The sequence below is a fragment of the Lemur catta genome, chromosome 5 (assembly GCF_020740605.2).
Source record: "Lemur catta isolate mLemCat1 chromosome 5, mLemCat1.pri, whole genome shotgun sequence".
Lineage (NCBI taxonomy): Eukaryota > Metazoa > Chordata > Mammalia > Primates > Lemuridae > Lemur > Lemur catta.
The window spans coordinates 33,856,452-33,884,139 of NC_059132.1; the positions used below are offsets into that span (position 1 = coordinate 33,856,452).

At 55.3% G+C, this 27,688-nt stretch overlaps 1 protein-coding gene across 8 annotated transcripts in view; it reads left to right on the forward strand.

Moving 5' to 3' along the window:
- ATP2B2 (ATPase plasma membrane Ca2+ transporting 2) overlaps positions 1–27,688 on the forward strand; it is a 209,170-nt gene that overhangs the window by 56,867 nt on the left and 124,615 nt on the right. For 4 of the 8 annotated variants that reach the window (XM_045551471.1, XM_045551470.1, XM_045551472.1 and 1 more), the window contains exon 1: positions 22,901–23,114. In XM_045551471.1, coding sequence (XP_045407427.1) covers positions 22,916–23,114 — 199 coding nt within the window. In that variant the 5' untranslated portion in view covers positions 22,901–22,915. Of the gene's footprint in view, positions 1–22,598; positions 23,115–27,688 lie in introns of those variants that run through there. The other 4 variants (XM_045551474.1, XM_045551473.1, XM_045551469.1 and 1 more) reach the window with 2 other exon arrangements.

A 27,688-nucleotide genomic window follows, 5' to 3' on the forward strand; every position in this document is an offset into this window, starting at 1 on the left:
ACATTCCCCTTTGCCCGTGGGTGGGCACTTCTGGCAGGGGGAGCTGCCTGGGCAAAAACCTGAAGGTATGGAACCTTCCAAGGCATTCCATACACCTTGGAGGCTACAAGAAATGGACAGAAGAACGTGAGGCTGGAGGAGTAGGCAGGGTCTGTATGTCAGGCTAAAGATTTTGAACCTTGTTCTGAGGGCAGTAGGGAGCCACTAAAAGCTTTTGAGCAGGGAAGCTACCTAGTCAGGTCTGCCAGTGTGGCCGCACAGCTCCATTCTCCTCCTCCACCCGACCTCTAAGGCCAGGGCCTCCACTCTGCGCCTCTTCCCTTGCCTGGCTGCACTGTCCCTTGATGATTTCACCCCACCCCATGGCTTTAAATACCACCCTTCAGCTGCTGACTCCGTATCTATATCTGCAGTCAGGAACTCTCTTCGCTCCCAACTCATGCGTCCAGCTGCCCACTTGGCATCTCCACTTGGAAATCTCACAGCATCTCAAAGTTAACACATCCAAAATGGGATTCTCTATCACACCCACGCAGCCCTCTCCACCCACCCCAAACGCCTGCTCCCTTCCCCAGCCCATCTCTGTAAATGGCGCCACTGTGCTCTGCTCTCTGGCCAAAGGCACGCTGGAGCCACCCACCTGCGGTCCCACTTCCTAGCTCCCACTCGCCCCCCTCTCCGCAGCACCCACCCCTGCATGCTGGGCCTGCCCCACCCACCTGGATGACGCAGTAGCCTGCTCACTTCCTCCCTGCTCTCCCTCTCACCCTGACAGCCTGTTCTCCAATGCATAATGGATCTTGAAAGAAGAAAAGCTGCGTTCATCCACCACCTAAAATTCTTTAGCGACATTCCTCTGCACCTGGAATAAAATCTAAAGTCCTGGCTCGGCTTCAAAGCCTGTGTGATCCGGCCCTTGCCCTTCTCTGAGCCCACCTCGCCTTGCTCTCTCTCACTCACAAGCCCCGGCGTGCTGGTGTCTTTGGGTTATTGAAAGCATGCCCTGCCCCTTCCCATTTCAGTCTTTGCCGCTGCTGTTCCCCCTGCCTGGAACATACCACCCCAGCTCTTCACACACCCACCCAGCAAAGTAGGTTTCCTGACAGCTCCAGTCACAATGTCTTATTCTCTTCATGGCACGTTTCACAGTGGGTCCCCAGGTCTGTCTTCCCCAGCAGAGACAAGGAGCAAGTACAGTGTGCTTGGCACACAGTAGATGCCCATTAAATAACTGCTGAGTGAATAACTCAGAGAATAGGAGAAGGGGCCTAGAAGCAGGAGATCAAGGGAGAGACAATGAGACCTGAAAGGTCAAGGCAAATAGAGGAAAGGGACCAGCACCAGGCAGGATGTTTGACTCTGCCCTTGAGGATACTGGGGAGCCACAGAAAGTTCTTGAGCAGAGACATGGACATGGAAGTGATCTCTAGAGCAGGGGAGGCAGTATGCCTGGTGGTCATGAGTGGGCTCTGAAATCAGACTGCCTTGGGTCAGATCTCGGTTCAGCAACTTACTGCCTGTGAGACCTCGGGTCCTCAGCTTCCTCCTCTGTGGAATGGGGCCTGCCACTGAAGCCTGCACCTAGAGCTACTGAGATGTTAAATGAGCATGTCAAGTTCTTGCTTAATGAACATCAGCCGATACTGCTGCTGCAGGGTTTGCAGGGCGGCTTACTGAGGCTGTGTGTGTCAGACGTTGCACTTGGTGCTGGGGATACACGGGGAATCTAACCAGCCCCTGCTCAAATCTCATAGGGGAGCCATGAAGCTAAAGCGGTGCCTGCACTTCCCTGAGACCCACGGTACTGAAGGTACAAAGCAGACAAAGAATTAATTCTGGGAGAGTCAGGGGAGGCCTCCCAGAAGTGACATTGGATCTCAGGGAGACAGTTTCCTTGAGAGAATATTTTGAGTCAGCAGCCACTGGCCCGTGAGCAAGGTTGGGAGGGATGGGGTTGGCTGCTCAGCTCCCCAAAATAACCTGAATCCGAGGGCGGATTGCCCAGCAAGCCCCAGAAACCATGCCATTTCCCGCCGGGTTCCAGCGACCTTGGAGCAGTCCTTGCCCTGCCCTGTGACCCCGGGTGGCAAGTGGGGAAGGCGGAGGGATGCCCAGGACAGAGCTCCGGCCCTGGCCCCTTGAGGGGGCTGGCCGGTCAGTGCAGGCACCATGGGCGCAGGCCCTCTCTCCTGCGCACGGGTCCCTGGGCTGTCCTGGCCAAAGTGTGGCAGGTGGCAAGAGGACAAACGGCGGAGCTTGGCTGCTCCCCTCTGCCGGCCTCTGTCTGGGCTCCTAGCTCCCTGTTTCAGTCCCTGTGTCAGCTTCGGTTGCTGTGTCTCTGTGCCTCTCTCCCTCCCTTTCTCTCCCTCCCTTCCTCTCCCTCCCTCTCTAGCTCAATTTATCTATGTTTTGAAAAAAAATTATCGATATTATTTTTGATTAACAAATCATAATTGTATGCATTTATGGGGTACAATGTGATGTTCTGCTGCATACGCACACAATGCAGCATGATTAAATCAAGCTAATTAGCATATCCATCACCTTTCTCACCTATCATTTTTTATGGTAGTATCGATTTCTCTCTTTTGGAGTCTGCCTCTGCCTCTCTCTCATCTCCCTCTTCCTCCTCCTTTCCTCCCCTGCCCTCCCTCCTGCTCCCGGCCACTCAGGTTCCTCTCTGCCTCACCGCTTCTTGCTCCTCCGCCTCCTTCCCTCTCCCCGCACCACCCCACCCTTCAGTAAGAGGCTTCCTAGAAAACACACACACACACACACACACACACACACACAGACACATGCATGCACACACACGCAGACACATGCATGCATGCGTACACACGCAGACACACACATGCACGCGCACACATGCACGCACCCACAGGCTTGCTGAACCCCTCTTAAGACCAGCGCCCAGGCTCCAGCCTCCCCTGGCCCAGAACAGGGGAGGAGGGTAGGATGGGGCCTGTGTGCTGAGGCTGACGGGGGCGGGGCCTGCACTTCCCCTGGCCCCCTCAGCCCCAGGCTTACAGCGGGTGCTGGGGCTGCTCTGCCTCTTGGGGAGGAGGATCCTGAGCTGGTTCCTCCCTGTGTGCCGCTGCTGGGCTTCCCAGGCAGGTCAGACTGGGCAGGTCAGACTGCAGATCGGGTCACTGGGCCCATTCAGCAGAATTATAAATAGCAGCTTATGCCCAGCCCAGCCCAGCGAGCAACCAAGGCCGCCACAGGGCCCCCAGGCCCCCTGTTCTCCACCCCTCCAGCCATCCTTCTGAGGCAAGACCTGCCTCCCCCTGTGCTGCCAGTGGGTCCCCAGGTCAGTATCCGATGTGTTGTCACCATGGCAACCTGCATGTCCCTGTCTCAGGTTTTGAAAGGTGGGGGCAGGGGGACGGAGAGAGATGTCCAGTGGCCTGGAATCAAAGGTCACTGCTCTGTGCTGGGGCTTGCTGGCTCTCTTAGGGCCTGAGGAGTAGGGTCCTGTCCTCCAGAGATCTCACCCTGCTGGAGGATGAGGCCGAGATGCCCGAGGCTGGGAGGCCCTGAGGCCTGGCAGAGGGGCACCACCCCAGGACTCTGCCAGTGAACTTGGCACAGCAGGTCAGGCCCAGGCCTTGAAGCCAGAGAGACTTGGGTTCAAATCCTTTATCTCCATCTACTGCTTAGCTTATCTTGGGAGCACCACTTAACCCTCTGAGCTCAGCATGCTGCCCCCAGCCCCTGACAGCATAACTGAGGAGATCAAGGTCAGCCGGCCGTGAGGCAGGCCCCTCAGTCATGTGCTTCACTCTTCTGAGTGCACAGAGGCAGTGTAGCTTCAGGGTGAAGCTTGAAAACTTCAGAGTCACATCACCTGGGTTCGGATGTGGCCTCTGCTGTTCCCCAGCCAGGCAATCTTAAGTAGGTTGCTCAACCTCTCTGAGCTTCAGTTTCCCCATCTATGAAATGGGCATAAAAACACAACCCAACCCCACTGTGTTGTTCTGATGGTCGGATGGGCCATGGTGGGAGAAGGTGCAGAGCCAGTGCCCCACACATGGCAGCTGTTCTGAACCGTCACTGCTATTCCAACCTCCTCATCGGAGACAGCTCTGCCTTCATCACTAACTCACCGGGTCACTTCAGGCACCCCCCTTTCCCTCCCAGGTCTCAGTCTCCCCATCTGCAAAATGACCACAGGACCACGCAGGCCCCGCATGGCTGTGAGGTCTGCATGTCTCGAGCAGCCTCCCCTGGGCGGAACCGTTTCTATTATTACCTACTGATGCCCTCACCAGGCCTGGGCTCCTGAAACCTGAGCCTGGCAGGAGGGACATCCTGCATGGTTGCCTGGCAACCGGGGCGCAAGCCGGGAGGCTTGGGTGTCAGGGTGTCCGGCAGCTGCCCCTTCCCCAAAGGCCCAAGGGAGCACGAGGGCTCAGGGCAGATCCTTGCGGGGTCAGCCCGGGGGACTACCCCTCCTCTCACACCTGCTCGAGCCCAGCCTGTCTCGGGACCCATTTTCCAGGGTCGTGGGCCTGGCATATTTTTGTAGGTGGGGCAAGTGGTCAGGCCCAGAGAGAGAGAAATCTGAGCCTCCTTGCACTGCCGACTGAGACAGCTGCTGTCGCCGCCACCCTCCTCCTGGAAGTCTGCAGCCCAAGTTTGCCCAAAAGCACGGAGAATTCCCTGACCTCCTTGGGTGGGGGATGCTGATGGTGGCTTCTGGAGCTCCCAAGGTGCTTCGCACGGGCCTTGGAGCCACACTTAACAAATCATGTCACCCTTCTGTTCTCATGGCCTCCCTGCACAGCCTCTCCCACGTTGTCATCCCTTCACCTAGCAGGTACGTCTGGTACGTCACTGAGCGTCCGTCCCAGCTCCACTGTGTTCTGCCTCCGTGACCTTGGCAAGTCACTTAATCTCTTTGCCTCAGTTTTCTTACCTGTAAAATGAGATAATAAGAATACCTGCTTCATAGCGTCGGGTGGATCGAGGGGTGACGCGTACAGAGTGCTTAGTGCAGGAAATGTTCCATAAATGTTAGCTTATCGGCATTAATTTCATTAAATCCTTATAATGTGCAGGCGCCATGCCAGGTCAGGAGGGACCCCTGCCCAGCCTTTTGAGACAGGAGCCGTACCCAGGTCCTCTCCACCCACGTTGCATTGCACATTGCAGTTGGTCCACGGTGAAAGTGCCATGTGAGCGGAAATGAGAAATGAGCCATTTCCCCTGAAACAGGTTCCTGTGCATTAGCTGCGAACTGACATTAGCTTCCAACTCCAGGTGTTTCTTAGACTCTCTTACGGCTGCATCACCCACAAAGTTACCAAAATGTGTCTAAAATCTCTTAAGCTTCCCGTCTCTGTCCGTTGTGTGGGGTGGGGGTGGAGCAAGTGGGCTCCTGGCACACTTCAGGCAGACTGAAATAGCAAGGCAGACAGATGGCGCAGAGATGGGGACTTGGCACCAGGAGGAACCCAAGATGAGATCCGCCCCACACCTCACACCCTCAGAGCCTCGCTGGCCTCACCCTAATCCCAGCAATGTGTCTGAGTGACCTGTGTCAAGCAAGTCACTTGTTCCCTTTGAGTCCAGTCCCCTCATCTGTAAAATGGGCAACTTGCTCCCACTGCTCCAGGATTATGGACGAGACAAGGGAGGCTGGACTGTGAAGAAGCCCTTCAAATAACAGTAATTGTTTATAACAAGATAACAATGCTAGGAAGAGGGCCGGGCTGGTGGCCGTGCCTCCCAGGGCCTGCCATTCCGTCAGCAAATCCGCATTGGGTGACTTCCAGCCCTTTGGCCCGGGGCCGTTTCTAACAGCAGGTGATGTGTCCAGGTTGATGGCTCCAGAATTTTATCCTTGGCTTCTTCCAAACACAGGGAGGGGCTGCCATCTGCTTCCTACCCTCGCACGCAGCCCGCCAGGGCAGCCAAAGCCCCGGCACCTTTCCCTGCTCGGGGCCCTGGCCTCGCACCTGTCAGCAGCGTGAGGGAGAGGAATCCCACGGGGAGGGGTTTCCTTACAGGACAACAAAGCGTCCTCCCGTCCCGCAGCATGCATGGATACCGCCTGGGGGGCAGGGCGGGCGCAGGGCTGCCTTGGCTGTCTCTCCCCAGAACACCATCGTCCTCTCCCCTGGCGTCTCCACCACAGGGAGCCCCATTTGGGATGCCCCTGGGTCTGGGAGTTGAGTGGACTCCCGAGGTCCAGAGTGCAGCCTTGGGACCCAGGTCCTAGTGTGAGTCCCGGCCAGGCTGCGCCCTGAATATGTGACCTTCCCGGTGACCCCACCTCCCTGGACCCCAGTTTCCTCATCTGTAAAAGGAAGAAGATAAGAGCCCCTACCTCAGGGGCTGTTGTGAGTATCAGTGAGATAATGGGTGGGAAAGGGGACTACAAGAGCAACACCTGGTAGTGACACAGCTTCGCTGCCCTCGTGATTATTTCCGTTGCTGTTACTCTGAAGCCATCTCCTGTCCTCTGTCCCACCACAGCTTCTATCCTACGTGGAGGCTGGGGCTGGGTACACAGCAGGTGTTCAATGCATGCTCTCTGCCTTTGCATTCAAATGCAAGTGTGTGTTGAAGAAAAGGATGAGTCCTGACCCAGGACATCTTGTTCTTGCCTGGTTGCTGGGGTCAAGCTACAGGTTTCTACAGCCGCTTTTCCATGTGTCTGCTCCACGAGCTTTTGTTACATGCCAGCTGTGTGTGTCAGTGTGCTGGGAACTCGGGGAGGGGCGGGCCCTTAGGGCATGAACGGTCAAGTCCCATGGAGGGATCAGTGGGCTCTGCGTGGAGAGTGGGACCAACATAGGGTTTACAGAGAAGGGGGCTCCTGGGGTGGGGCTCTGGAGGATGAATAGGAGTCTACCAAGCAGAGAAGCAGAAGGCAGGGAACACCCTGTGCTAAGGCACAGCAAGTGGTCCACAAGGAAGCTCTGAGTTGGTTTATTATTACAAAAATGAGAAAAATTCCCCACATGGATGTTTCAGTGGCCAAAAGATAACTCTGGTTGATCCAAGGACACATAGGTGCCCATTGGGATGGAAGGTAGGGGTGCCATGAGCCAGAGAGCCCCTCTCCTGGGCTATAATCCAGTGTCAAAAGACTTACCCCAAGTCAGCAGGTGAAGGTCTCATAGAAGCCATCTAGCCTAACCTCCTTGGTTTACAGATGGCAACACTGAGGCCCAAAGTGGGAAGGCAGTAATCAGTGGGTCCTTTTGAACTTCAAACTGAAAAGCATTTTATGAACACTCTTATAAAATGCCATCTTGTTGCTGTCACTTGGTTCAGGGCAAACCTGAATGGCAGATCTCCCGCGTGGTCTGGGGATTCAAGGGCCACGCTGGAGATGGTGGCAGAGGCAGTGACGAGTGGAGTCTGCTGCAGGTCAGCCTGCTCTGTTCTGGGGCCTTCGTGGGTACCCGCCTCCGCACACCCAGCTCCCCCACACTGGGACCCCCCCATCACCTCCTCACCCCCCCTACACACACAGAAAGTCTTCCTTCCAAACCGGACACACTTGCGCTCAGTGCCTGCCCCGGCTGTGACCGTCCGGCAGACAGGAGGGAGCAGGCAGGTTCTGTGCGGCACTGAGAGCAGGGCGGGAAACACCCGGGCAGGGAAAGCAGAGGGGAGCAGAGGCTTGGGGGCCGTGTGGGGATAGGGAGGCTGTCGGACGTGAGTACCTTCTGGGGTCTCCTGAGGCCTTGGAATCACCTTGGTTTTTGAGCCCTGAGGGATTTGGGCAGGACTTGAGCCTCCTTGAGGAGCTAAAGAGGTCAGGCCAGGGCTCAGGGGAGAGGAGGCCCGGGCTGGTTCTTGCCAAGCGTGAGGAGGCCTCTTCAGGGCGTTCTTCAGGCCTGCCCAGGCCTGCTCCCCAGGATGGGAGAAGGGGCTGGCCCTCGCGGAAAACCCAGCCCAAGGATGAAGTGGGGCCACCCCTGGAGCATCCCAGGAGTAGAGGTGGTAGGAGGCTTAAGAAGGTGAGGTCTCTGACAGGCCTTGGGCCTGCGCCCACCCTGCCAGCACCTGCTCTGTGGCCTCGGGCCAGTGCCTCCCACCTGGGGCCTCCATTCCCCCGTCCAGAGATCGCTGTCATTCCACTCACAGCGTATCTCCTGCTGGCCAAGCTCTGGGCCGAGCCCTGTGCCCTGCATTCCCTCGCATCGTCCTCCCAGCACCCTGGGAGGGGGGACCTGCTGCTGCCTCCAGGTTAGAGACGGAGCAGCTGAGGTCAGAGAGCTGGCCTGAGTCACCCACGATCACTCAGCAATGGCAGAGCGAGGCGTCTCACCTAGAGCTCCCCGCCTTTACGCCTCACACCAAGGAGTGCTGACCCTACCAAGCTGGGAGTCAAATGAAATCCCTAAAGGAGGTGGCACGAGAGATGGCAGAGCTAGGGGCCCAGATACAAAGTAGAAGGTAACAGGCAAAGAAGACGGCATTGCAGGTGGGGCTCCCAGCCGTGCAGCAGCGTCCAGGTGGGCTGCGGGGGCTTGGCTGGCTTTCGTTTCCAGGCTTGGAGCCCCAGCATCAAGCCCATGGCCCTGTGCAGCCTCAGCAAGGCTGGGGTCCCCTGGGCCTGCGTCCCCTGAGAGGCTGCATTCGCATCTGTCCCCGCGCAGATGGCTGGTGAGCACAGCTAGCAGCCCCCACCCCCACCCGCACCCCCTTCTGTCGCGGGGACTCGGGAGTGTGGTGCAGCGTTATTTTTAGAAGTGGCACCATCTGTTCAAGGTGCCGGGTGGATTCTGTTCGTCTCCGCAGTGGCCGGGGACAGCCATGCCAAGTCAGGGGAAGACCTGCAGAGCTAGTCAGGCCCCCCACGGTCACACTCTGGCTGGGATGGTCACTAATCAGCATGCTGACCTTCTGGATATGGGAGTCCACGAGATTCTACAGGCCCACAGGGCATGGGATTCTGGGGTCTGGGGTCTGGGGCTGCCACTGGTACAGCTCTGGGGTTGGAGCAGCCAGCACAGAGGAAAAGCTCAAGGCGGGAGGCGTGATGTGCCCCTGCACACCCTGCCTAGTCCCAGGCCTGCCTCTTGGCAGATTCTGTGTGTCCTGGCCCTGACCTCCAGGTTCGGTGGGGGGGGGGGCAGGGGACGGAGAGAGGCAAAGGAGAGGAGGGTGACGACCACACCATAAGGACGCTCCGTGGGACCCAGCACTGGGTGTGGTGGAAGATGTGGGTCTGTCCAGTGTGGTCCAGGAGGGCTGTGACACCTCCCCACTCTCGACCTCCATGCTCCAGTGTGTCCCACCGCCTGAGTGGCCACCGTGTGACACTCTGATACAGAGCAGAGCCTCTGACAGCAGTCTGCCTGCATCCAAATCCAACAGTTACTGGCCCTGGGCAACCTCCTTAACCTCGCAAAGCTTCCATTTGCTCATCTGTGAAATGGGATACCGGCAGCCGCTACCTCCTAGGGTTCAGGTGTGGATTAGCTGCTCTAATGCCTGTAGGGGTGGTGTGCGGTCTAGACCCCGGTAAGGATGTGTTTGGCGTAAGCTATTCCTACCATCTGGTTGGCGGTTTCTGCTTTGAAATGCAGACATCACCCCAGGATTCACACTTGCCAGTGTCCTGCCGTAGTCCGATTGCTTCCTCAGTCACGGAATCAGCATTGGCAGAGGCCTGTCCTGTGCTGGGGGCTGGGGAGGCCCAGTTCGCAGGAATCTCAGGGTCTAGTGGGGAGGAAAGCTGGCAAAACCCACCCAAGGCAGAGGGTGGACAGTCAAGGGATGGAGTCGAGGAGTAATCCCCAAGTGAAGGGCTGGCACAGAGAAGAGGATGGAAATTGGGAGCAGGGGAATCTGAGAGAACTTCACAGAGAAGTTGACATTAGGGCTGGGTTGTGGGGAGTAAGGTTTGGAGCGGTGGAAAAGCAGCGGTAGACTGTTCTGTATAGAGAAAACGTGTATACAAAAGGTGGGAGGCAAGAGCACGCATTAGTTGTTCAGAAAAGGGCAAGGAGTTCACTCTTAGACCAAACCCAGAGAGGTGGGATCAGAGCCAGTGGGGCAGGACCCTGGGGGCTGTGGTCATGAAAAATATTTTTTTTCCATAGGCACCAGGGTTGGGTGTTGAGGCTCATGCCTTTAATAGCAGCACTTTGGGAAGAGTTCAAGACCAGCCTAGGCAACATAGTAAAACTCCCCATCTCTACAAAAATTTTTTTTCTTAATTAGATGGGCATGGTGGCTCACACCTGTAGTACCACTGTTTAGAAGGCTGAGGCCAGACGATCTCTTGAGTCCAGGAGTTCAAGGTTACAGATCATAGTTACAGCTATGGTCACACCACTGCATTCTAGCCTGGGTAACAGAGCAAGACCTCGTCTCTAAAATAAAATAAAATAGGCACTGGGAGCCAGTGAAGGTTTTTAATCCAGAGAGTGACACACTCAAATCCAAAAGGTGGCATAACATTGTGGTTTTAAGTTCCACTCCTGGTTGTGCCACTTATTAGCTGTGTGAACTTGGCCATGATATTATTTTACCTCTCTGAGCCTCAGTTTCCTCATCTGTAAACAGGCATCATAATACCTACTTTGTGGGGCTGTTGTGGGATGCGTGCAGAGCCTGACACATGGAAGCCACTCTGCAGATGGCATCACCGTCAGCATCGCTCCAGGGGAGTGAGGAGGGTGTGAGGCTGGGGAGCCCAGGGGCCGAGGGGCCCACCAGAAGGCTGTGGACAAGGGGCCTGCACTGGAGCCAGGAGCCTGGGGAGGTGAGGAAGAAGAGGGAGCCGAAGCCCTTATGCTGATGCTCCCTGGGTCTGGGCACCTGATTAGACATAAGGCAGGGATCAGAGTCCAGGGTGGCCCAGAGAGTCCAACCCTGAGTGCTTTGGAGGAGGGTGCTTTAGATGCCCTAAGTAACACAGGGGTCACAGAAGGATGAGGACATTTGGGGGATCCTGGAGGACCTTTGGAGGGGACATTTGGCAGCCGCTGGAAGGTTGGCTCTGGAGCTTGGGAGAAAGGATGGGGTGGCGAGGTCAGTTTGGAAACCAGCCAGGTGAGGATGAAAGTTGATGCCAGGTGGGTGGCGTTGCCCGGGGAGAGAGGAGGCATTAAGAAGGTCAAGGGCAGGACCACAGGAAAAGCCTGCAGTGAGCCCAAAACAAATAAGCCACAGAAGCCTAGGCAGATGTAGTCAGAGAAGCCACAGTAGGAAAAAGGAGGGGAGGGGACGTCAGCCATGGGCAAGGTCAGGAAGAGTGAAAAGGGCCCTGGAGTCAGCTGGTTGGAATCATCCCCAGAGGCCACTCAAGGGCCTGGCCCAGTAGGAAGTAGCATTTGGATGGTCAGGGACAGGGAGCTGGAGACACTTTTGAGCCAGAGACTGGGCCACAAGAGCAGGGCAGGACTATTGGACCCGGAGCCAGGGGAGTGTTGGCTGCCAGAAGAAGGGAGCCCAAAGAGGGGCAGGAATGGAACCCCCAGAGCACTAGGGGAGTAGTGGTTGGCTTAGAATCCCCAGCCCCCACCGCCAGACACTCATCTATGCAGGGGTTGCTGCAGACCTGTGTTTTAACCAGCCCCCAGGTGATGCCAACACAGGTTAAGCCCTTGGGGAAGCATACTTTGAGCAGCCCTGTTCTGGGGTCCCCAAGCTCCATGCAGAGAAGCCTTTATCAGGAGAGGAAGGAAAAACACATTTGCCACGAGGGAGGAGTGGGCCCAGGTGTAAACCTCCACTTATTCCCACCTGCTCTCAACTGCCCCTCTGGCCTCCTGGCCTTTGGATTCACCTCCCCTAGGTCTGAGGCAAAGTTGGTAGCCTCACCAAGATCTCTGGCTTCCTGCCAAAGAGACTGTGGGTAGAGATAACTGGGGTCAGGTGTGGAAAGCAATGAGTGCACAGCTACCAAGCCAGGGGCACCTCTGCTTTAGCGTGGAAGAGTGAGAACGGTAACGGCCACAGTAGTGAGAACGATAAACTGAAAGACATCTCCACCTGTATGCATATGTGGATCCCTGCTGGTGCCTGCGTCATTCTGAATCCCCCACGCCTTTGAATCTAAGAGTCCTATTTTCTGCTGTTTTTAATCTCTCTTTCTCAATACAGTTAGATTTCCTAGCCTCTGCATTCTCAGAACACAGAGAAAGACTTTCCCACAAGCCTTAGCTTCCTGTTTCTCTGATCTAGACCCCAAAGGACTCACTCAGCTATTCAAAAGTAATCTCCCAACTTGGACACATCCCTTGGCACCTCTGCAGGTGATGTTTTCCTCCCCCACCCCATGGAGGAAAGAATTTAATAAACTCAGTCAAACTGAGATGCTATCATTTAAATATGGTCCCAGTCCTGGCAGAAACCAGAGGGAAAGGAGCATGTGCAATGCAAAAGAATGAATCACTAACTGTGGAATTTCTGGCATCAGTGGCAGATGGCATTGATGGACTGAGATGGATCCTCAGTGCATGCACTTAAGTGACACTGAGTGGCTTTTTGCATTGTATCATTTTGTTGGCTCAGACCTGCCTGCTGGAATAGCCCCATGGCCTAAAATCCAGGCTTTGAGCATCAGCACCAAATATCTGGGGTCAGCTCACTGTGCCTGCTCAGAGAACTCATGGAAAAGACCCAGTGCCCTCCCCAGCACCTACATCCAGCACCCCAGATTTGGGGAGGGGCACCTTGGCCCCAGCCTCCCCAACCCCACACTCCATTGATCTGCGTTGCTGTCGTGGAAAACTCCTAGGGGCACTTAACACTCTGCTCTGTGTCAGCACCACAGCATGTGGACAGCTCCCTGACATGCTGTCCTTAAAGCCCACCCTCACATCCCTCGTCAGCACTATGGCCTTGAAGACAGCTCGCAGTGGACCTGTTCCGGACCTGTTCCCCAGCTTCTTTGCACTCCCAGGGGTACTACCTTTCAGCACCAGGACCTCGTGGACAGCTCTCACTCCCAGCCTCTTCTGTTCAGCCTGCAGGGAGAGAGGGGGCCTGTGGTTATCAGATTCCCTGACCTCAGCCACCCAATCCCTCCCCAGCACCCACCTCCGCCCATCCATCAGCACTTCATCCCCAGAGACAGCTCACTGGGCCCCAGCCCTCCACAGTCAGAGATGAAGCCTGAGGACCAACCAGCCAGTGACCTGTTGTATGTGATCAGAATGCTGACTGTGGAAGAACCCTGTGCTTCACTGTAGAAATGAGAAAAAATGGCAGGAGCCTGGTCTGCTGGAGAGAAGGGCGTGAGGGAGCCTGAGGACCTCTTAATAGTGCCTGTGTGTGAGAGGGAGCCAGCTCTGCCACCCCTTAACCACAGGACCTTATGCTAATCACTGCACACCATGTCTTCTCTTCTGTCAAATGGGGATGCCAGCAGTACCTGTGGTTAGGATTGTTGTGAAGGATTAAATAAATATGTAGAACAGTGCTTGGCACATAGCAGGCACAACGTTAGTGTTGCAGTTATCATTATTTTGTATCCTTTTTACAAGCCTCTGTTTGCGATCCATGGGGACAGGGCAGAGAGTGGGAGAGAAGGAGTGGGGTGAATGCAGGAGACAGACACCATGGCCAGTCAGGCCAGTTAGGACCTGGAGGCTGGGGGCAGCCAATGCTGCAAAGTGGACCTCGAGAAGTTCAATGCAGCTGGAAGGAGAAAGTCGGGCAGGGCATGTGATGAGGCTGGGAGGTGGCTGAGGCATTTGGCTGAAACCAAAGAACAATGTCCAGAGCAGTTAGTCCTTCCCTGGCAGGGCCACTGTCCCCAGCCTTCCCACTGCCTGTCCCCTTTCTTGCAGCCCAAAGTGAAGCCACCCCAACACTTCTCTGCCTCAGCAAAGCTTTCTTGCTTGCATCTGCTAGTGACTTTACTATTTTAGCTTCATCAGAAAACTCGTAAAGATTCTCTAAAGGGAAGAACTCTACACATGGAGTGCATAAAGGGTGCAAATTTGGAAGGCAGACACTGCTGTGCGGAGGCCCCGCGGGGGGGTAGGGGCAGTGGAGGCCACAGGCAGAAGGTGAATTCTGGTCAGCTTGTGCCTACCCGGTTCTAGGGCATTCTCCTTCCTTTGGCCTCCAGCCAAGCAGGACTTGGCCTGCAACTGGGACCTGCACTCGTGCTGGAGACAAGTGGCAATAAGGAATCCCAGAGAATTATGTGTGTCCTGAGAAGCAAGGATTGGGGGGTGGGAGAATCTTTGTGGGTGGTGGTAAAATAGCTCTTCAACACAGCATTTGTCCAGCTCACAGCCTCACTTTAGAGAAGAGGCAGCTGAGGCAAGCAGGGGGAGGCTCTCGCCCAAGGCTGTACTGCGACTTGGTGAAGGGCAATGTGATGCAGAGGACATATTTACACTTGTCAAGTCTTATCCATATGGCCCCGGTCATCCATGACCTCTCCTAGCCCCGGCTTCCTTGCCTGCAAAGTGGGGACACTGGTACTACACAGCCAGTAATTGCTAAGCAACTACTGTTAACAGTAGTGGTCAAGCCAAGATCAGGACCCAGTGGATCTGGTTTCCAGGAAAGGGCCATTTTGGTTACATCCTCCCAAAATCTGAACCAAAAGTTGTGCAGCAATCCCTTGACTCAGGCTGTAGATCCTGACCATGAGGTTGGGGTTACTTGGGGTCCCTTTGTAGCAAAGTGGCAAGGAGGTCTTTGTGGTAAGGACCTTAAACAGCAGGAAGGAGGACCTCAGCATCTCTCTTGCTCTCCTCATAACCCCAGTGCCTGGGGCAGGGCCTGAGATGCAGCCCATTAATTTTCGTGGATGGGTGGATGGATGAACAGATTGACAGGTGGATAGATAGATGGATGGGTAGACAGCTGATGGACAGCTAGGTGTGTGGATGAGCGGATGGGTGGGTCAGTGGGTGGGTGGATGGATGGCTGAACATCTGATGGATGGAGGGAGGGAGGGAGGGCCAAAAATAGGTTTTTCCTGCCATCTAATATTGGCAGCTCCTCTGGAGAACAGGGGTCAGCGGGGAGAGTTGAGCCTGGTGGGAAGTCCGGGACTACTACCCTCCTTCAGGCCAGTCATGAGGGTGAGAAGCTACACAAGAAGCCCTGGGTCCCTCAATTCCTACCCCCAGGCTAGCTTCTGCCACCTGTGCCTTCAAGGCTGATGCAAGGCTGTTTCTGTAGGATTATTTTTTTTAGATTTTCCTTTTCTGGTTAACAGAATAGGAGTTGTCTAAAAATAGCACTAAATTTGCTTCTGAGGTATTCATTTTCAATTCCCTTCCTCTTTCCCAGTTCTCTCTCCTCCACTGTGAGATTTGAAGCTGAGATTGTCCTCGTCAGCTTTGATGTACACACACGCGCACACACAGACACACACATGGTGGGGCTTGCACACTCAGAGACAGGTGTGGCACGGATATCTCTGGCTCGCTCACACTGACACACACACTCATGCTGACATGCTCCAGTAGACCTGCCTGGCACACCTTGTCCTTCAGGGTCACTCACAACAAACACACATCTGCTGACACACGATAGGAACCCACTCACACACAAAACAGTCACTTACAGCCCAACTTAATGCCAGCATTTGCACACTCCTTCTGATACAGCTGTGGCCCCAGACCCTGTCCCACTCCTGCTGACACATCCACCATAACACACCCCCACTGACCTGCACACTCACACCGGCACGCCCACCTACACCCACTGTCACCAGGCTCTCTCTCCTTGCACACATGCAGAGGAAATTTCCTCCCCGAGAGAGGGTGTCTGAGAGAGGGGCTGAGGCTGTCTGGGTGAGGACAAGGGAGGGGCTGCAGTGCTCTGGCTCTGGCTGCCAGGCGGAGTTCGTTTGTTTCCCTGGGCTCAGCACAGAGGAGGAGGGCTCCTCATCACTGGAGCGGCGGGGCCCCTACAGGAAGGCCAGAATGTGCAGCTGAGAGAGAGAGGAAAGCAAACGTCCCAGCCCATGGGACTGCAGTGAGTTGGGCAGGACCAGAGCAGAAGTCCAGTGAGTTAGGGGCCTCCACAGACATTGGAAAGGTGACGGAGCCTAGTGCGTGTGACATATCTGAGTTCTAGGTTAAAGACAGCACTGTGGGGACAGTCTGGCTTAGCAGCAGGTAGAGGCAGGAAGTGAGATAAATTATCTTAGACCAGTCACCATTTAACAAACACTTCCTCATTGCCAGAAACTGTGTTAAGTCCTATCTCAATTAATCCTTACAAAACCCTGTGATGTAGGCTGTGGGATTGTCTCTGTTTGGGGGAGGAGAAAACCAAGCCACAGAGAAGTTAAGAGCCCTGTCCCAATCACACAGCTAGTAACTGGCAGAGCCAGGCTTCAGTGACCAGGGATCTCCAAACTGGACTTGTGTCCCCAACCCAGGCACTGCTGCCAGGGGCAATTCAAAGGAAAGAGTGACTTTAAAAATACACATCAAGGTGGCATTTAAATTCAGCACATCTTAAAACAGAAGGAGTTAGCATCCAGAAACTATTTTTAGCACATCATTCATTTGCGCCTGTCTCAGCTACCATCCTTCAGTCAAAGCCGTTGGTTTGGGGTTTTTTTTGGTTTTTTTTAATCCTTTCTTCGAAAGATAGATTCCTTCATTGTTAAATTAACTCCAAAAAAATATTGGTCCTTCCTCTGCCAGCCTCCCTCCTAGCAAAGACATTTTATTAAGGTGCCCCTAACCTATTCTTGGTCATTGAAATGTAACAATACGGAGTCATTTAAATGCTAATAAGATGAGACTGAAATGCATAAATCCAGTATTGTCTGGTTGTTCTCCTGGATTCTAAAGGGCCTGGCGTACCAGAGCCTGAAGGGACTCCAGAGAACACTAATCCAATCCCTTCACTTTTCCCACGGGGAAACTGAGGCCTGGAGAGGAAAGGGGGTTCGTCAAGTTCACACTGTCAGAGCTGGAAAAGCAGGGAGGAGCTTCTCACTGGGCTTGGGCCTCAGGTGGCTGTGTGACCCCGAGTGTGTTGCTCAACCTCTCTGTGCCCAAAATTGGCTGTATGCCTTGCCCAGGCCCATGTGCCCATTGCTTAGGGCAGGGGTTCCCGCCTGTGCAGCACTGAGAGCCGGCTGCAAATGAACTTCATCACAACCGTGGCGGAGGCATACTTGCTAGTAACTGGGGCAGAGAGGGCACGCCACTCGAGGAAGTCGGTGTTGTATAGGAGTGTTCAGCACGGGTACGAGGCAGGTCTGCAGGATTCAGGCATCTGATGGGTTCTGCACAAACCACCAGGACTTCAGTCCTGTCCTGTCGGGCTGTCGGAACAACATGTGTATCGCGTCATACAAGTGTTTCTGCACTGGTGGACCGCACACTTTCCAAGTGAGTCAGAGCCTGTCCCGCAGTGAGCTCCACAACTTAGAAGGAAAAACCGAGATGCCCAGAACAAGATGACCTTGTGCATGAGCCCATGAACTGAAGGCGGGGGACAAGCCGCATCAGAAGTAGAGAATTGTGAGATCAGTCCCCTTCAGGGCAGAGTTCTGATTTTTAACTGATTTTGTTATCCCAGAGTTTTATCCTCCCAAACTTGCTCACACTCATTCCCTCCTGCACCTTTTACTAACAAACAGTTGTATATTTCAGTATTTCAGTTTCTTCTGGTTCATCTTTTGGCTTAAGTCCTGCTTTAACTTACCCACAGGGGGAAAAAAAAATCCCTACTCGAGGCTGAGAGGAAAGGTCTTTTCTGTTACCTAGGCCAGGTCAGGTCTTCCTGTTCTGGGCGTCCACAATACCTGGGACCCTTCATCATGGCAAACTCATCAAATCATGGAAATCACTGATTTAATTGTCTGGCTTCCTCACCATGGGCTCATGGAGGGCAAGGACCATGTCTGGATTGTTCAGTGCTTCGCATGAAGTAGGTGCCCAAAACACAATCATTGAATGGATGGGTGGGTGGGTAGGTGAACAGATGGATGGATAGAGGGATGGCCAGATGGACAGGTGGATGGATGGATGGAAGGGCAGATGGACAATAGATGGATGGAGGGATGGCCAGATGGACAGGTGGATGGTTGGATGGAAGGGCAGATGGACAATAGATGGATGGATAGAGGGATGGACAGATGGAAAGGAGGATGGATGGATGGAAGGGCAGATGGACAATAGATGGATGGATAGAGAGATGGCCAGATGGACAGGTGGATGGTTGGATGGAAGGGCAGATGGACAATAGATGGATGGATAGAGGGATGGACAGATGGAAAGGAGGATGGAGGGATGGAAGGGCAGATGGACCATGGATGGATGGACAGAGGGATGGCCAGATGGACAGGTGGATGGATGGATGGGAAGGGCAGATGGACCATGGATGGATGGATAGAGGGATGGCCAGATGGACAGGTGGATGGTTCGATGGAAGGGCAGATGGACAACAGATGGATGGATAGAGGGATGGCCAGATGGAAAGGAGGATGGAGGGATGGAAGGGCAGATGGACCATGGATGGATGGATAGAAGAATGGCCAAATGGACAGGTGGATGGATGGATGGAAGGGCAGATGGACCATGGATAGAGGGATGGGCAGATGGACAATGGATGGATGGATGGATGGATGAGTGGATAGGTAGTTGAAGATTATTGTTCATCCTAACACAGCAGTCATTAAAATCAACAGTAGCCCATTAACTCATGCCTACTATTGTGATCGCAGATGTAATTGCTGCTAAGGATTCTCCTAACTTGTACTGTCAGAGCTGTAATTATCCGTGCCTGTAAGCCACACCACAGGTAGCAAGGGGACAGATAGAAAACAGCACCTCAGGTTTAGAAAGTCCCTCATGGTTTGCAAAGCATTTTCATTCACATATGGCTCTTTGTTTAAGCATTGTGGGAATTTCATGAGGGAGGTTCACCAGGGAAGGCAGCAAAGCATCCTGATTAGGAGTGTGTCTCTGGACCCAGACTGCCTGAGTTCAAATCCCAGCTCCACCGCTCACGAGCCATATGACCTTGGGCAATTTATACCACCTCTCTTGGCCTCAGTTTGCTCATATGTTCTATGGGAGTAATAAGACTACCTGTCTTACAAAGTGGTTGTATGGATTGACAATAATAATCAAAATAATTACTGAGTGCTTACCATGTGCTGGGCTTGGTTCTGAGTATTTTACATGAAATAACTCATTTAAGCCTCATAACACCTATGAGATAAACAGTATTATTCCCCTCCCATTTTTGTTAAGATAATGAAACCATTTGCTTCCCATTCCCATTTGGTGGGAAGTGAAGGAGCCAGAATTTGAACCCAGAAGTTCTAGAGTCCCTACTCTTACCCCCTGAGCATCTTTGAGATGGATGTTCCTGTAAAGCACTTAGAGCACCTAGAACCTAGTAAGTGCTCAATAAATGCCTACTGTGTGCCAGTAATGCCCTGTTACCATATATCAGTGTCCCCAAATCACAGATGCTGCAACCATGACCTAGAGAAGCCAGGTGACTCACTCAGGGTCACAGAGCAATCTTCCTGCTGCACCAGCAAGTTTAGGCAGGTCTGGGGGTTGTAAATGCTCACCTGGCTTTGCCTTCACCTGGCCCATGCCTGTTGCTTCACTGCCAAGGACTGAGACCTCCTGCAGCCCTACGTCAGTCCTGAGTTCCTCTGGATAGAAAGTCTGCATCTCCTCATCTCAGCTCTTGTTCCTGAGGAAGCAGTGCCCGTTCTGGAAGGTTCCCCGTCAAATCACCTCCTCAGCCCTTGCGCCTCCAGCTGGGGCCCACCTTCCCTGGGCATCTCCGACCCGTGTCTCCTCAAAGCCACAACCACTGACAAGACCCCGAGCTGCTGCGCTGGCCTCAAGGAGCCCTGGCCTTGTTTCCTTCCTTCTCCCCTCAAGACTACGCCCAGGGTGCCTCACTGTCCTTATCTTACTCCAGCTGTTTGTGTTTTCTCTGCCCAGTTTCCTGAACTTACCTGAAGCCCATGGCACTGAGCAGGCAGTGGGCAGGACACTGCTCAGCACAAAAGCCCCTGTTGCCTCCCCGCACCAGGCCGTGTGTGGGAGTCCAGGTGTGCAGGAGGTCTCCCTGCCTCCTGCAGCCTGTCCCAGCCTGGCCAGAGGGCTGTGCTGAGGATTTGCACTGGCTTCTAGCAGGGGAAGTGGAGTACTCAGCCCTAATCCCAAATACCATCACTCTCCCTGGAGAGGTTCAACATCCTACACCAGGCCCCAGACAGCCCTTTCTTACAGGGCGGAGGACAAGAGTCGAAGATCTAGGGTTAAAAGGATCTTCCACTTCCTGACACTTCGCGCTGTGTGACCTTGGGCCAGTGACTTCATGAACCCTCTGAACCTCATTCTCTCTGTCTGTAGAATGGGTTTAATTATAGTATCCACCTCACAGGGTTGTAGGGACTCAGTGAGGTATCATCTGTTTTTTTTTATTCGTTCATCTAGTCATTCAACATTTCTTAAGCACCTACTAGGAGCTGGGCACTTTTCTAGCCAGACCAGCACAGAAAATGTACCAAACCCCACCTCCTAGAATTTCCCTTGGATGGATGATACTCTACAGAAGTCTTAGCACAGGGCCCGATACATAGCAGATGCTCAAGAAATGGTCGGGGGAGCACTGTTGTCCACACAGACATTCTTGGTCCCTGACTCAACTGCTCTTCCCAGGAATACACTGTTGGGGTCAGAACTCGTGGGTTCTGTGGACAGTATATGACCATCCGTGGCAGAGGAGCAGGGGCACTCTTGCAGTGTCGGAGGTATGGCGCCAAGCACACAGTTTCTTTGCATCTCACATCTCTTCTTGAGGTGTCATATCCATGTTATGTTCTACTCCATAACGCACCTGTAAAACTAATGCTTCCTGCTGCACCCTTGAGTAAAAGTGTCCCTTCTATAAGGCAGGACAGGTTTCTCTTGTGGTTCCAGCACCCCTGACCCACGACAGGGAAGCCCCATATCAGGTGGAAACATACCAGATTTGAACATAGTTTATAATCAGTTCCCAGTAAATGGAGAGGTGGCTGGGGCACAGGGAAGTGGGTAGGGGAGAGTGGCTGCTATTGTCCCCTTGTTACAGATGAGGGACCTTGCCCAGAATCCCATAGCCAGGATGTAGGAGAGCTTGGATTTGAACCCAAACTGCTCTCCTTCCAAATCCTATGCTCCAAGCGCTGCTTGGCCCTGTCCGCCCACTGGCCTGGGCTCTCAGAGAGAAGGGCTGGCATCCCCTAGGGGCAGGGGAGAGAGCCCAGCCTGGGGGCCAGGAGACCAACCCTCTGTGCGCTTCCTCTCTCTTGCTGTGCAGCTCTGGAGCAGTGCCTTTCCCTCTCTGAGCTTCCAGTTCCTTGGTGGGAAAGTCAAGTTAACCCTAAAATGCCTCCAGCGCTAAAATCTGTGAAACACAAAAGGGTTGTGAGGGAGACAGCAGCAGGAAAGGAGCTGGGCTGGGATGGGGCTCAGTGCCGCTTCTCCCCCAGATCCTCCCCCCCGACTGCCCTGGGTCCAGGACGGCCAGCTGTCCCCATGCCAGGCCCAGCCGAGCTCAGCAGGGGCCCTTTGTCACCCAACGCTTGCCAGGGCCTCAGCCTCCGGTGTTGGGTGTCTGGGCAGATTGGATTCTCTCCTGGCAGCCCCACAGATGCCGCAGGTCTGCAAGGGTGGCCTGGTGGGCAGGGAGAAGCGGAGCTCCCTCCTCCTCCCCGGCTCCAGAGAGGGCGGGCCGGCCGCTGTCCATGGTGCTGGTCTATAGCTGCCTGCAGGTGAGGGCTCTGCCCACCGTCACTCACACTGGGGACAGAGCCCTGTGACGTTCTGGAGGGTGTGTGTGTGAGCTGGCTTCTCTGGCGGGGCTGAGGGCCTTGATTAACATGGCTGGGGGATGCGGGTGAAGGCAGGGACCTTCCTCCCATCCCCGTGCCTGTGAGAGTGGGAGGGAGTGTGGGAGAAGAGTGCGTGTGGGTGGGGGTAAGTGGCTTGTATGGGGGGGCTCAGGAGCTGTGAACTGAGGGGGCAGACGTCCCAGATTGTGTGGGCTTGGGTCCCATGTAAACATGCTGAGGATAGTGAGAGAAACAGGGAAATGGGGTCTGGGTGTGCTCGGGGGGCCTGTGAGCACAGGTATCTTTGAGGGAAGAGGGTGGGGATATGAGTTTTATGCTTAGAAGTGTGACCACCTGTGACAATGTGGAGGGTGGGGTGTGTCCATCAGAGCAGTGTGAAGTGGGCCCGTGTCGGTCGGTGTGTGTGTGCGACAGTGAGGCGGAGCCTGAGGGTTTGCCACTCGGGGGTCACAGGCACTGAGCTGTGTGTGTCGGACGGCGTGTGCACACCGGGAGTGTGTTGTGAAGTCAGTGTGCTCCACGACACAGCAGACAATTGGGGGTTAGGGTGTATCATGAAGCTGTGCCTTCGGGGGGCATATGGTGGGGTGCCCAGGTGGGTGCCTGCACAGTGTGAGCTGGTGTGTGGGGGTGTTGTGGGGAACTCCCATGCCAGGGCACTTGTGTAGGCAGTGTTCCTTGGGATGCTGTGTGTGTGTGTGTGTGTGTGTGTGTGTGTGTGTGTGCGCACGCACGCACTTAAGGCCCCCCTGAGCACCTGTGCCATGAGGCTGCCAGTGCCTGACCCTTGTCACCCACTCTGTGCTTGTCCCCACAGGAGCCACTGCCCCTGACCATGTAGATGCCAGCTCTGGGCAGCAGCATGGGCCCCACTGAATGGAGACGCCTGGGTCTACATCCCTGAGCCCCTCTGGTCCCTGGACCTCGCCCCACGCCCAGGGACACCTCCTGGATCTCACCACCGCTGTCGCCAGCTGGCCTTGGCCACCGCTTCCGCAGGGACCCAGAGTCGGCCACCCGGAGCCCCCGCTGTCCAGCGAGGGTGTGCTGAGGACAGCCACAGCAGCCGTCACCTGGCAGCTTCTTGTCCAGCGCTGACCCTCGGGCCCACCCCGAGCAGGGACTGTCACAGACATGGGTGACATGACTAACAGTGACTTTTACTCCAAAAACCAAAGAAATGAGTCGAGCCATGGAGGTGAGTTCGGGTGCACGATGGAGGAGCTCCGCTCCCTCATGGAGCTGCGAGGCACCGAGGCTGTGGTCAAGATCAAAGAGACTTACGGGGACACTGAAGCCATCTGCCGGCGCCTCAAAACCTCACCTGTCGAAGGTAGGTGTAAGAGTCTCAAACCCAGAGCCACAGCCCCAGTGGCCCTATTCACAATATTTAACAGCAGGGGTGTCTCAGGCAAGGACTAAAGTGCCAGAACGGCCATTCTAATGTGTTTGAGCCGAGTAACAGCCCTGTTGAGTAGCGCAGGGTGCGGGATCTCTTGGGGGGCTGGGGTCTGGCCCAGGGCACCTGCAGAGAGCGCGGCAGGAGAGCAGGTGGAGGCTGTGCTCTGGACGCAAGATGCCCAGTCAGCCCTCGGGCACCTCACCGCCCCCCCCCCCCCGCAGGGGCAGGTTCAGCATCCTAGGAATCTGGGAGGCATCTGATCTCCAAGGCTGGGGCAGAAGGGCCACAGGGTGGGACCAGCGGGGAACCACACCTTGCTTACCTGCACGCAGGCCCAGGAGGGCTCCTGCTGTCCACACTTAGCCCATGGTGGCTGGATTAGGGGTTCCAGCCACCCAGGCCCTATCCTCCCTCTTTCCAGACCCCAGGAATTCCCACAGCACTGCCTGTACCCTGCAGCTGAGCCGGAATCATGTCTGCCTCTCCCAAATCCAGTCTCTGGTTGGGGATTGCCGGGGCTCTGGGGCTGCTGTGGCTGTGGAGCTGCTGGGCAGACTAGGCAGAAAGATGGGCCGTGATGAGAAGGGTGACAGATGCCTTAGGGTGTCCTGCCCTGGGCGTGAGAGAGGGGGCTTTCTTGCAAGTGCCAAAATGAGCAGGCCCGGGATCTCCGGAGAGAGAGGGTTTCAGCTCTTGAGAGCTTTTCTGGAGGGACCCAAAGCTAGGTCATCTGCCACGAGTCAGCAGGAGGAAAGCCAGCCCAGCTTGGGCACCAGAGCTCAGAGTTTGGTTACCGTCCCAATGTACCTTTCCCTCCCCATGAGGGGGAGAGCTCCCTCCATAAAGCCAGAGGCATGGGGGTGAGGCTGTGCCCTGACACCCCTCTACTGCAACTTTCTGCAGAGGCTGCACCAAGCTTCAGTTTCCTCCCCTGGAAAATGGGCCAGTGCCTACCTGACAGTGCCTACTGCACACCTGGGAATACAGCAGGTGCTCAGTAAGTGGCAGGCTTGACAATTCTAAGAAATGGCTGACAGTCCCTTCCACTGGTATAGGCCAGACCCTGGGAGGCAGGCAGCATCCGGACTGTCACCCGCACGTCCGATCCCTGTGCCTGGGCGCTGCGGGACTCTAGTCCTGAATGTGTTTCCTGCAGAGGCTGCTGGGGCCTGCAGGGTCACACGTGCCTACACCCCACTGTGCCCGGCGCCTCCTGGGTGTCTGTGTTCCTCTGCGTCTGCTCTCCCGGGTCAGGGGGAAAAGCTAAGCCTGGTTCTTCTTTCCACGTAACTACTTGCACTGACACTCGGCCCGCGGACTGAGCCCGGGATGTCCAAAAACACCTTTTTCTCAGTGCTCTTGTTTGATTTTGGTGGGGAGAGTGGGACTAGAGGAAGTAACCTTTCTTCCCAGTGTGATTCCTGCTCAGGGCTTGGAAACGGCCACATGTGGCCCTAAGATGGGTGTCAGCTCTGCTTGGGGACTTCTGGCCCCAGCCCTGTGTGGTCACCTACCCTTGGTTAATGGTCCATGCTCCCCCCAACCTTCAGGTTGGCTACCAGGCCTGCTGGGGGGGCAGGGGTGCCCGAGTGGCCTTTGCCTTTTGATTGGGGACCTGGAGATGCCATCAAGTCAGGAATTCTTAAATGTCTCTGGGCCCTGGTCCCAGGGGAGAACCTGGTGGAAGCTGTGGCACCTCTCCCCAGAAAAATAGCCAATCCCATGCAACAGATGCGGCTCACACTATCGCTGGGTTTCCAGAACCCCTCAAAGCCAGGCCGTGGACCTCGGGTTAAGAAACCCACCCTCCTCTTCCACAGGAAAGGCTCTCCAGACCCTGGGGGATGGCGCAGCACACAGCCAAGCTTCAGCTCTGTGCAGGGCCACTGCCAGGTGGCTCCCTGGGTCCCCCACTCCGTACTGCTGGGGGAGCATTGTGTACCTGAGGGCAGGAGCCCTGTCTGCTCTCCCTGCACAACTAGTGCCCAGCTTGGTGCCTGGCCACTGAGTCCCAGCCCGTAGGGAGCAGCTCTCAAGACACCTGAGCAGCCCAAACAGTAGATAATGGAGACTGAGTGCAGTAAGGGCCCTGGGACTCACAGGAGTGGTGAGGCAAGCAGGCAGTGAAAGTCTGGGAAGGCTTCCTGGAGGAGGAGTCATTTGGACTTGGCTATAGAGGAAAGAGAAGGGAAAGCAGGTAGCATAGGCTAGAGCAGTGTTTCCTAGAGGGTATTCCACAGAATACCAGTGTGGTGCAACAAGTTGGGCTTTATGTGGCAAATCAAGGACTATTTTCTCATCTGTAATATGGAAAGAATAATGACAGCTCTGGTGCGCTGCTGCCTGCCAGTTGTGTGGCTTTGGGCCTTTTGTCTGACCTCTCTGGGCAATAGTTTCCAAATTTTTCATGAGGACCAGATGAGATCTCTGATGGGAAAGATCTCCGAGCAGGAGGAAAGCCCATCGTACGATCTGCTGGAGCTCCTGCCTCACTGGTCTCTAGAAGGCTCTCCCAGGGTGCTGGGAAGGGCAGAAGAGTACAATGATACAGACACAGACTCGGCGACCTGGGTTCCAATCCCAGCTCTGCCACTTACCAGCTGCGGGACTCCTGGCAAGTCACTCAACCTCTCTGCGCCTCCATTTCCTCATCTGGAGCCTGGGGCAGTGACAGTGACTCCCTCCCAGGGCTGTGGCGAGGGCAGAGTGCTGCAGTGGAGCAGCGCCTGCGCGTGGGGAGCTCTGTGTGCTGGGAGCCAGCCCAGGACTGCGCGCCTCCACTTCCTCAGCGGTAAAACGGGTTGTAAACGTTGAATAAGATTAGGCCAAGTGTCCAGCACTGAGGTGCTCAATAAATGTCAGCTCTTGTTGCTGTTTTCATGATGAGCACATTCTCCAGAAAGGGTGGAATGCCTGCACGTCGGCAGCACGTTCCACGGGGCCGTGATGCATCCCCATTACATGTGTTCCTGTCACCCCACTTTGCAGATGAAGAGTTTGAGGGCTCAATGTCACCACCACTGTTCACGTCTGAGCAGGCTCTGAGCACAGCCCCAGGTGACACCACAGCTGCCGTGTCTCCAGCTCAGAGCCAAGCACGTCCACCTGGGAACCGTGCTCTGGAGTGTCACTGTCAGACAGGCCTGGGAAGGACAGGGCCACCAGGACACTTCCTTGCTCTCCCTCATGCTCAGCATTTGTCCTGCCCTGTTTGGCCTCCTCTTAGGGAAATGCTTGGCCCCCAGCCAACTCCCAGTTTAAAAGCTGCGTGGCCTGTGCTGTGCTGTCTCCAGGCGGGCACTGAGGCCGGCCATTCCCAGCACCCGCTCCCCCTACTCCGCTGACGTGGGCAGGGAGCTGGCCTCTGCGTCACGCTGCAGGAGACGCTCCAGGCCACGGGTAAATTAGCCTTCCCGTCCATGTCCAGCTAATTTTAGGCAAAAAGGTCTCTGCAAGTGATCAATGGGGGTTTGCGGCCTGCTGCCTGCGGAGGGCGTGGGCTCGGCTCCCCCAGCCCACGGTGTGGGGTCCCTGTCTGGAGGCCCAACTTGGGTGGCACCTGTGGGGTAAACCTGACTCCCTGGGAGGCCGAGAACAGCCCCACCCCCTCTGAGCTCCGCTGCCTTTCCTCCTCCCCTGCTGCTTCTGTTCCACTCTGATTCATGCCCTTCCCTTCTGGCCTCTGCTCTTCCCTTTTCTTCCACACCCTTCCAGCCTAGGACAGTAGAGTCCCAGAGACCTGGGTTCCAATCCTGAGTGGGTTTCTTTTCAAGGGACATGGGGAGAGTTCAGTTTAACCTCTCTGATCCTCAGCCAATGTATCTGTGAATGAGGATGACAGCAGTGCCTGCATCGTGGGGATGGTGTGACGATCAAATTCAGTAAGCCAGTGTGAGGCAGACCTCAGACACTTACCAGTGATGTTCATTGTCATTGTCATTATACCCGAGTGTTTCTTTTAAAAAACAACATGCATGGACCCCACACCCATGAAAACATTAGGCAATATGATGGTGACAGTGCCGAGGAAGAGTGACTGTGCTGTCAGAGAAGGTGGAGAGATGGATGGCTAGTGTTGGGTGGCTGGCAGCCTGGGGGCAGGGGCCCAGTGTCATTCTGCACTGTTCTCAGACCTGGCACAATGCCTGGGGGCTCTTTCCTTCAGGGAGAGAAGGAAGGGAGGGAAAAGAACAGGCAGGGGGTGCCCTGGGACCTGCCTGCATGGGACAGAAGGCTGAAGGCTTGGGATGGACACAGGACACCCTGTGTCACCCATGGAACAGTTGGCTCCAGTTCCCCGAGCCCAGCGTGGCACTGCCCTGAGCCACGGCACACACAGCCCTGGCCCCTCACTTCCTGGCACCCGCTCTTCGGGCTGTCAGGGCCATGTGGACAGGTCCCTGTAGGGTGTTCGCCACATAGCATGTTTCTCAGCGAGGGGGAGGTGGCAAAGACTTGGCAGCAGCAGGGGTGGGGTGGGAACTGGATACTGCGGAGTATTGTGA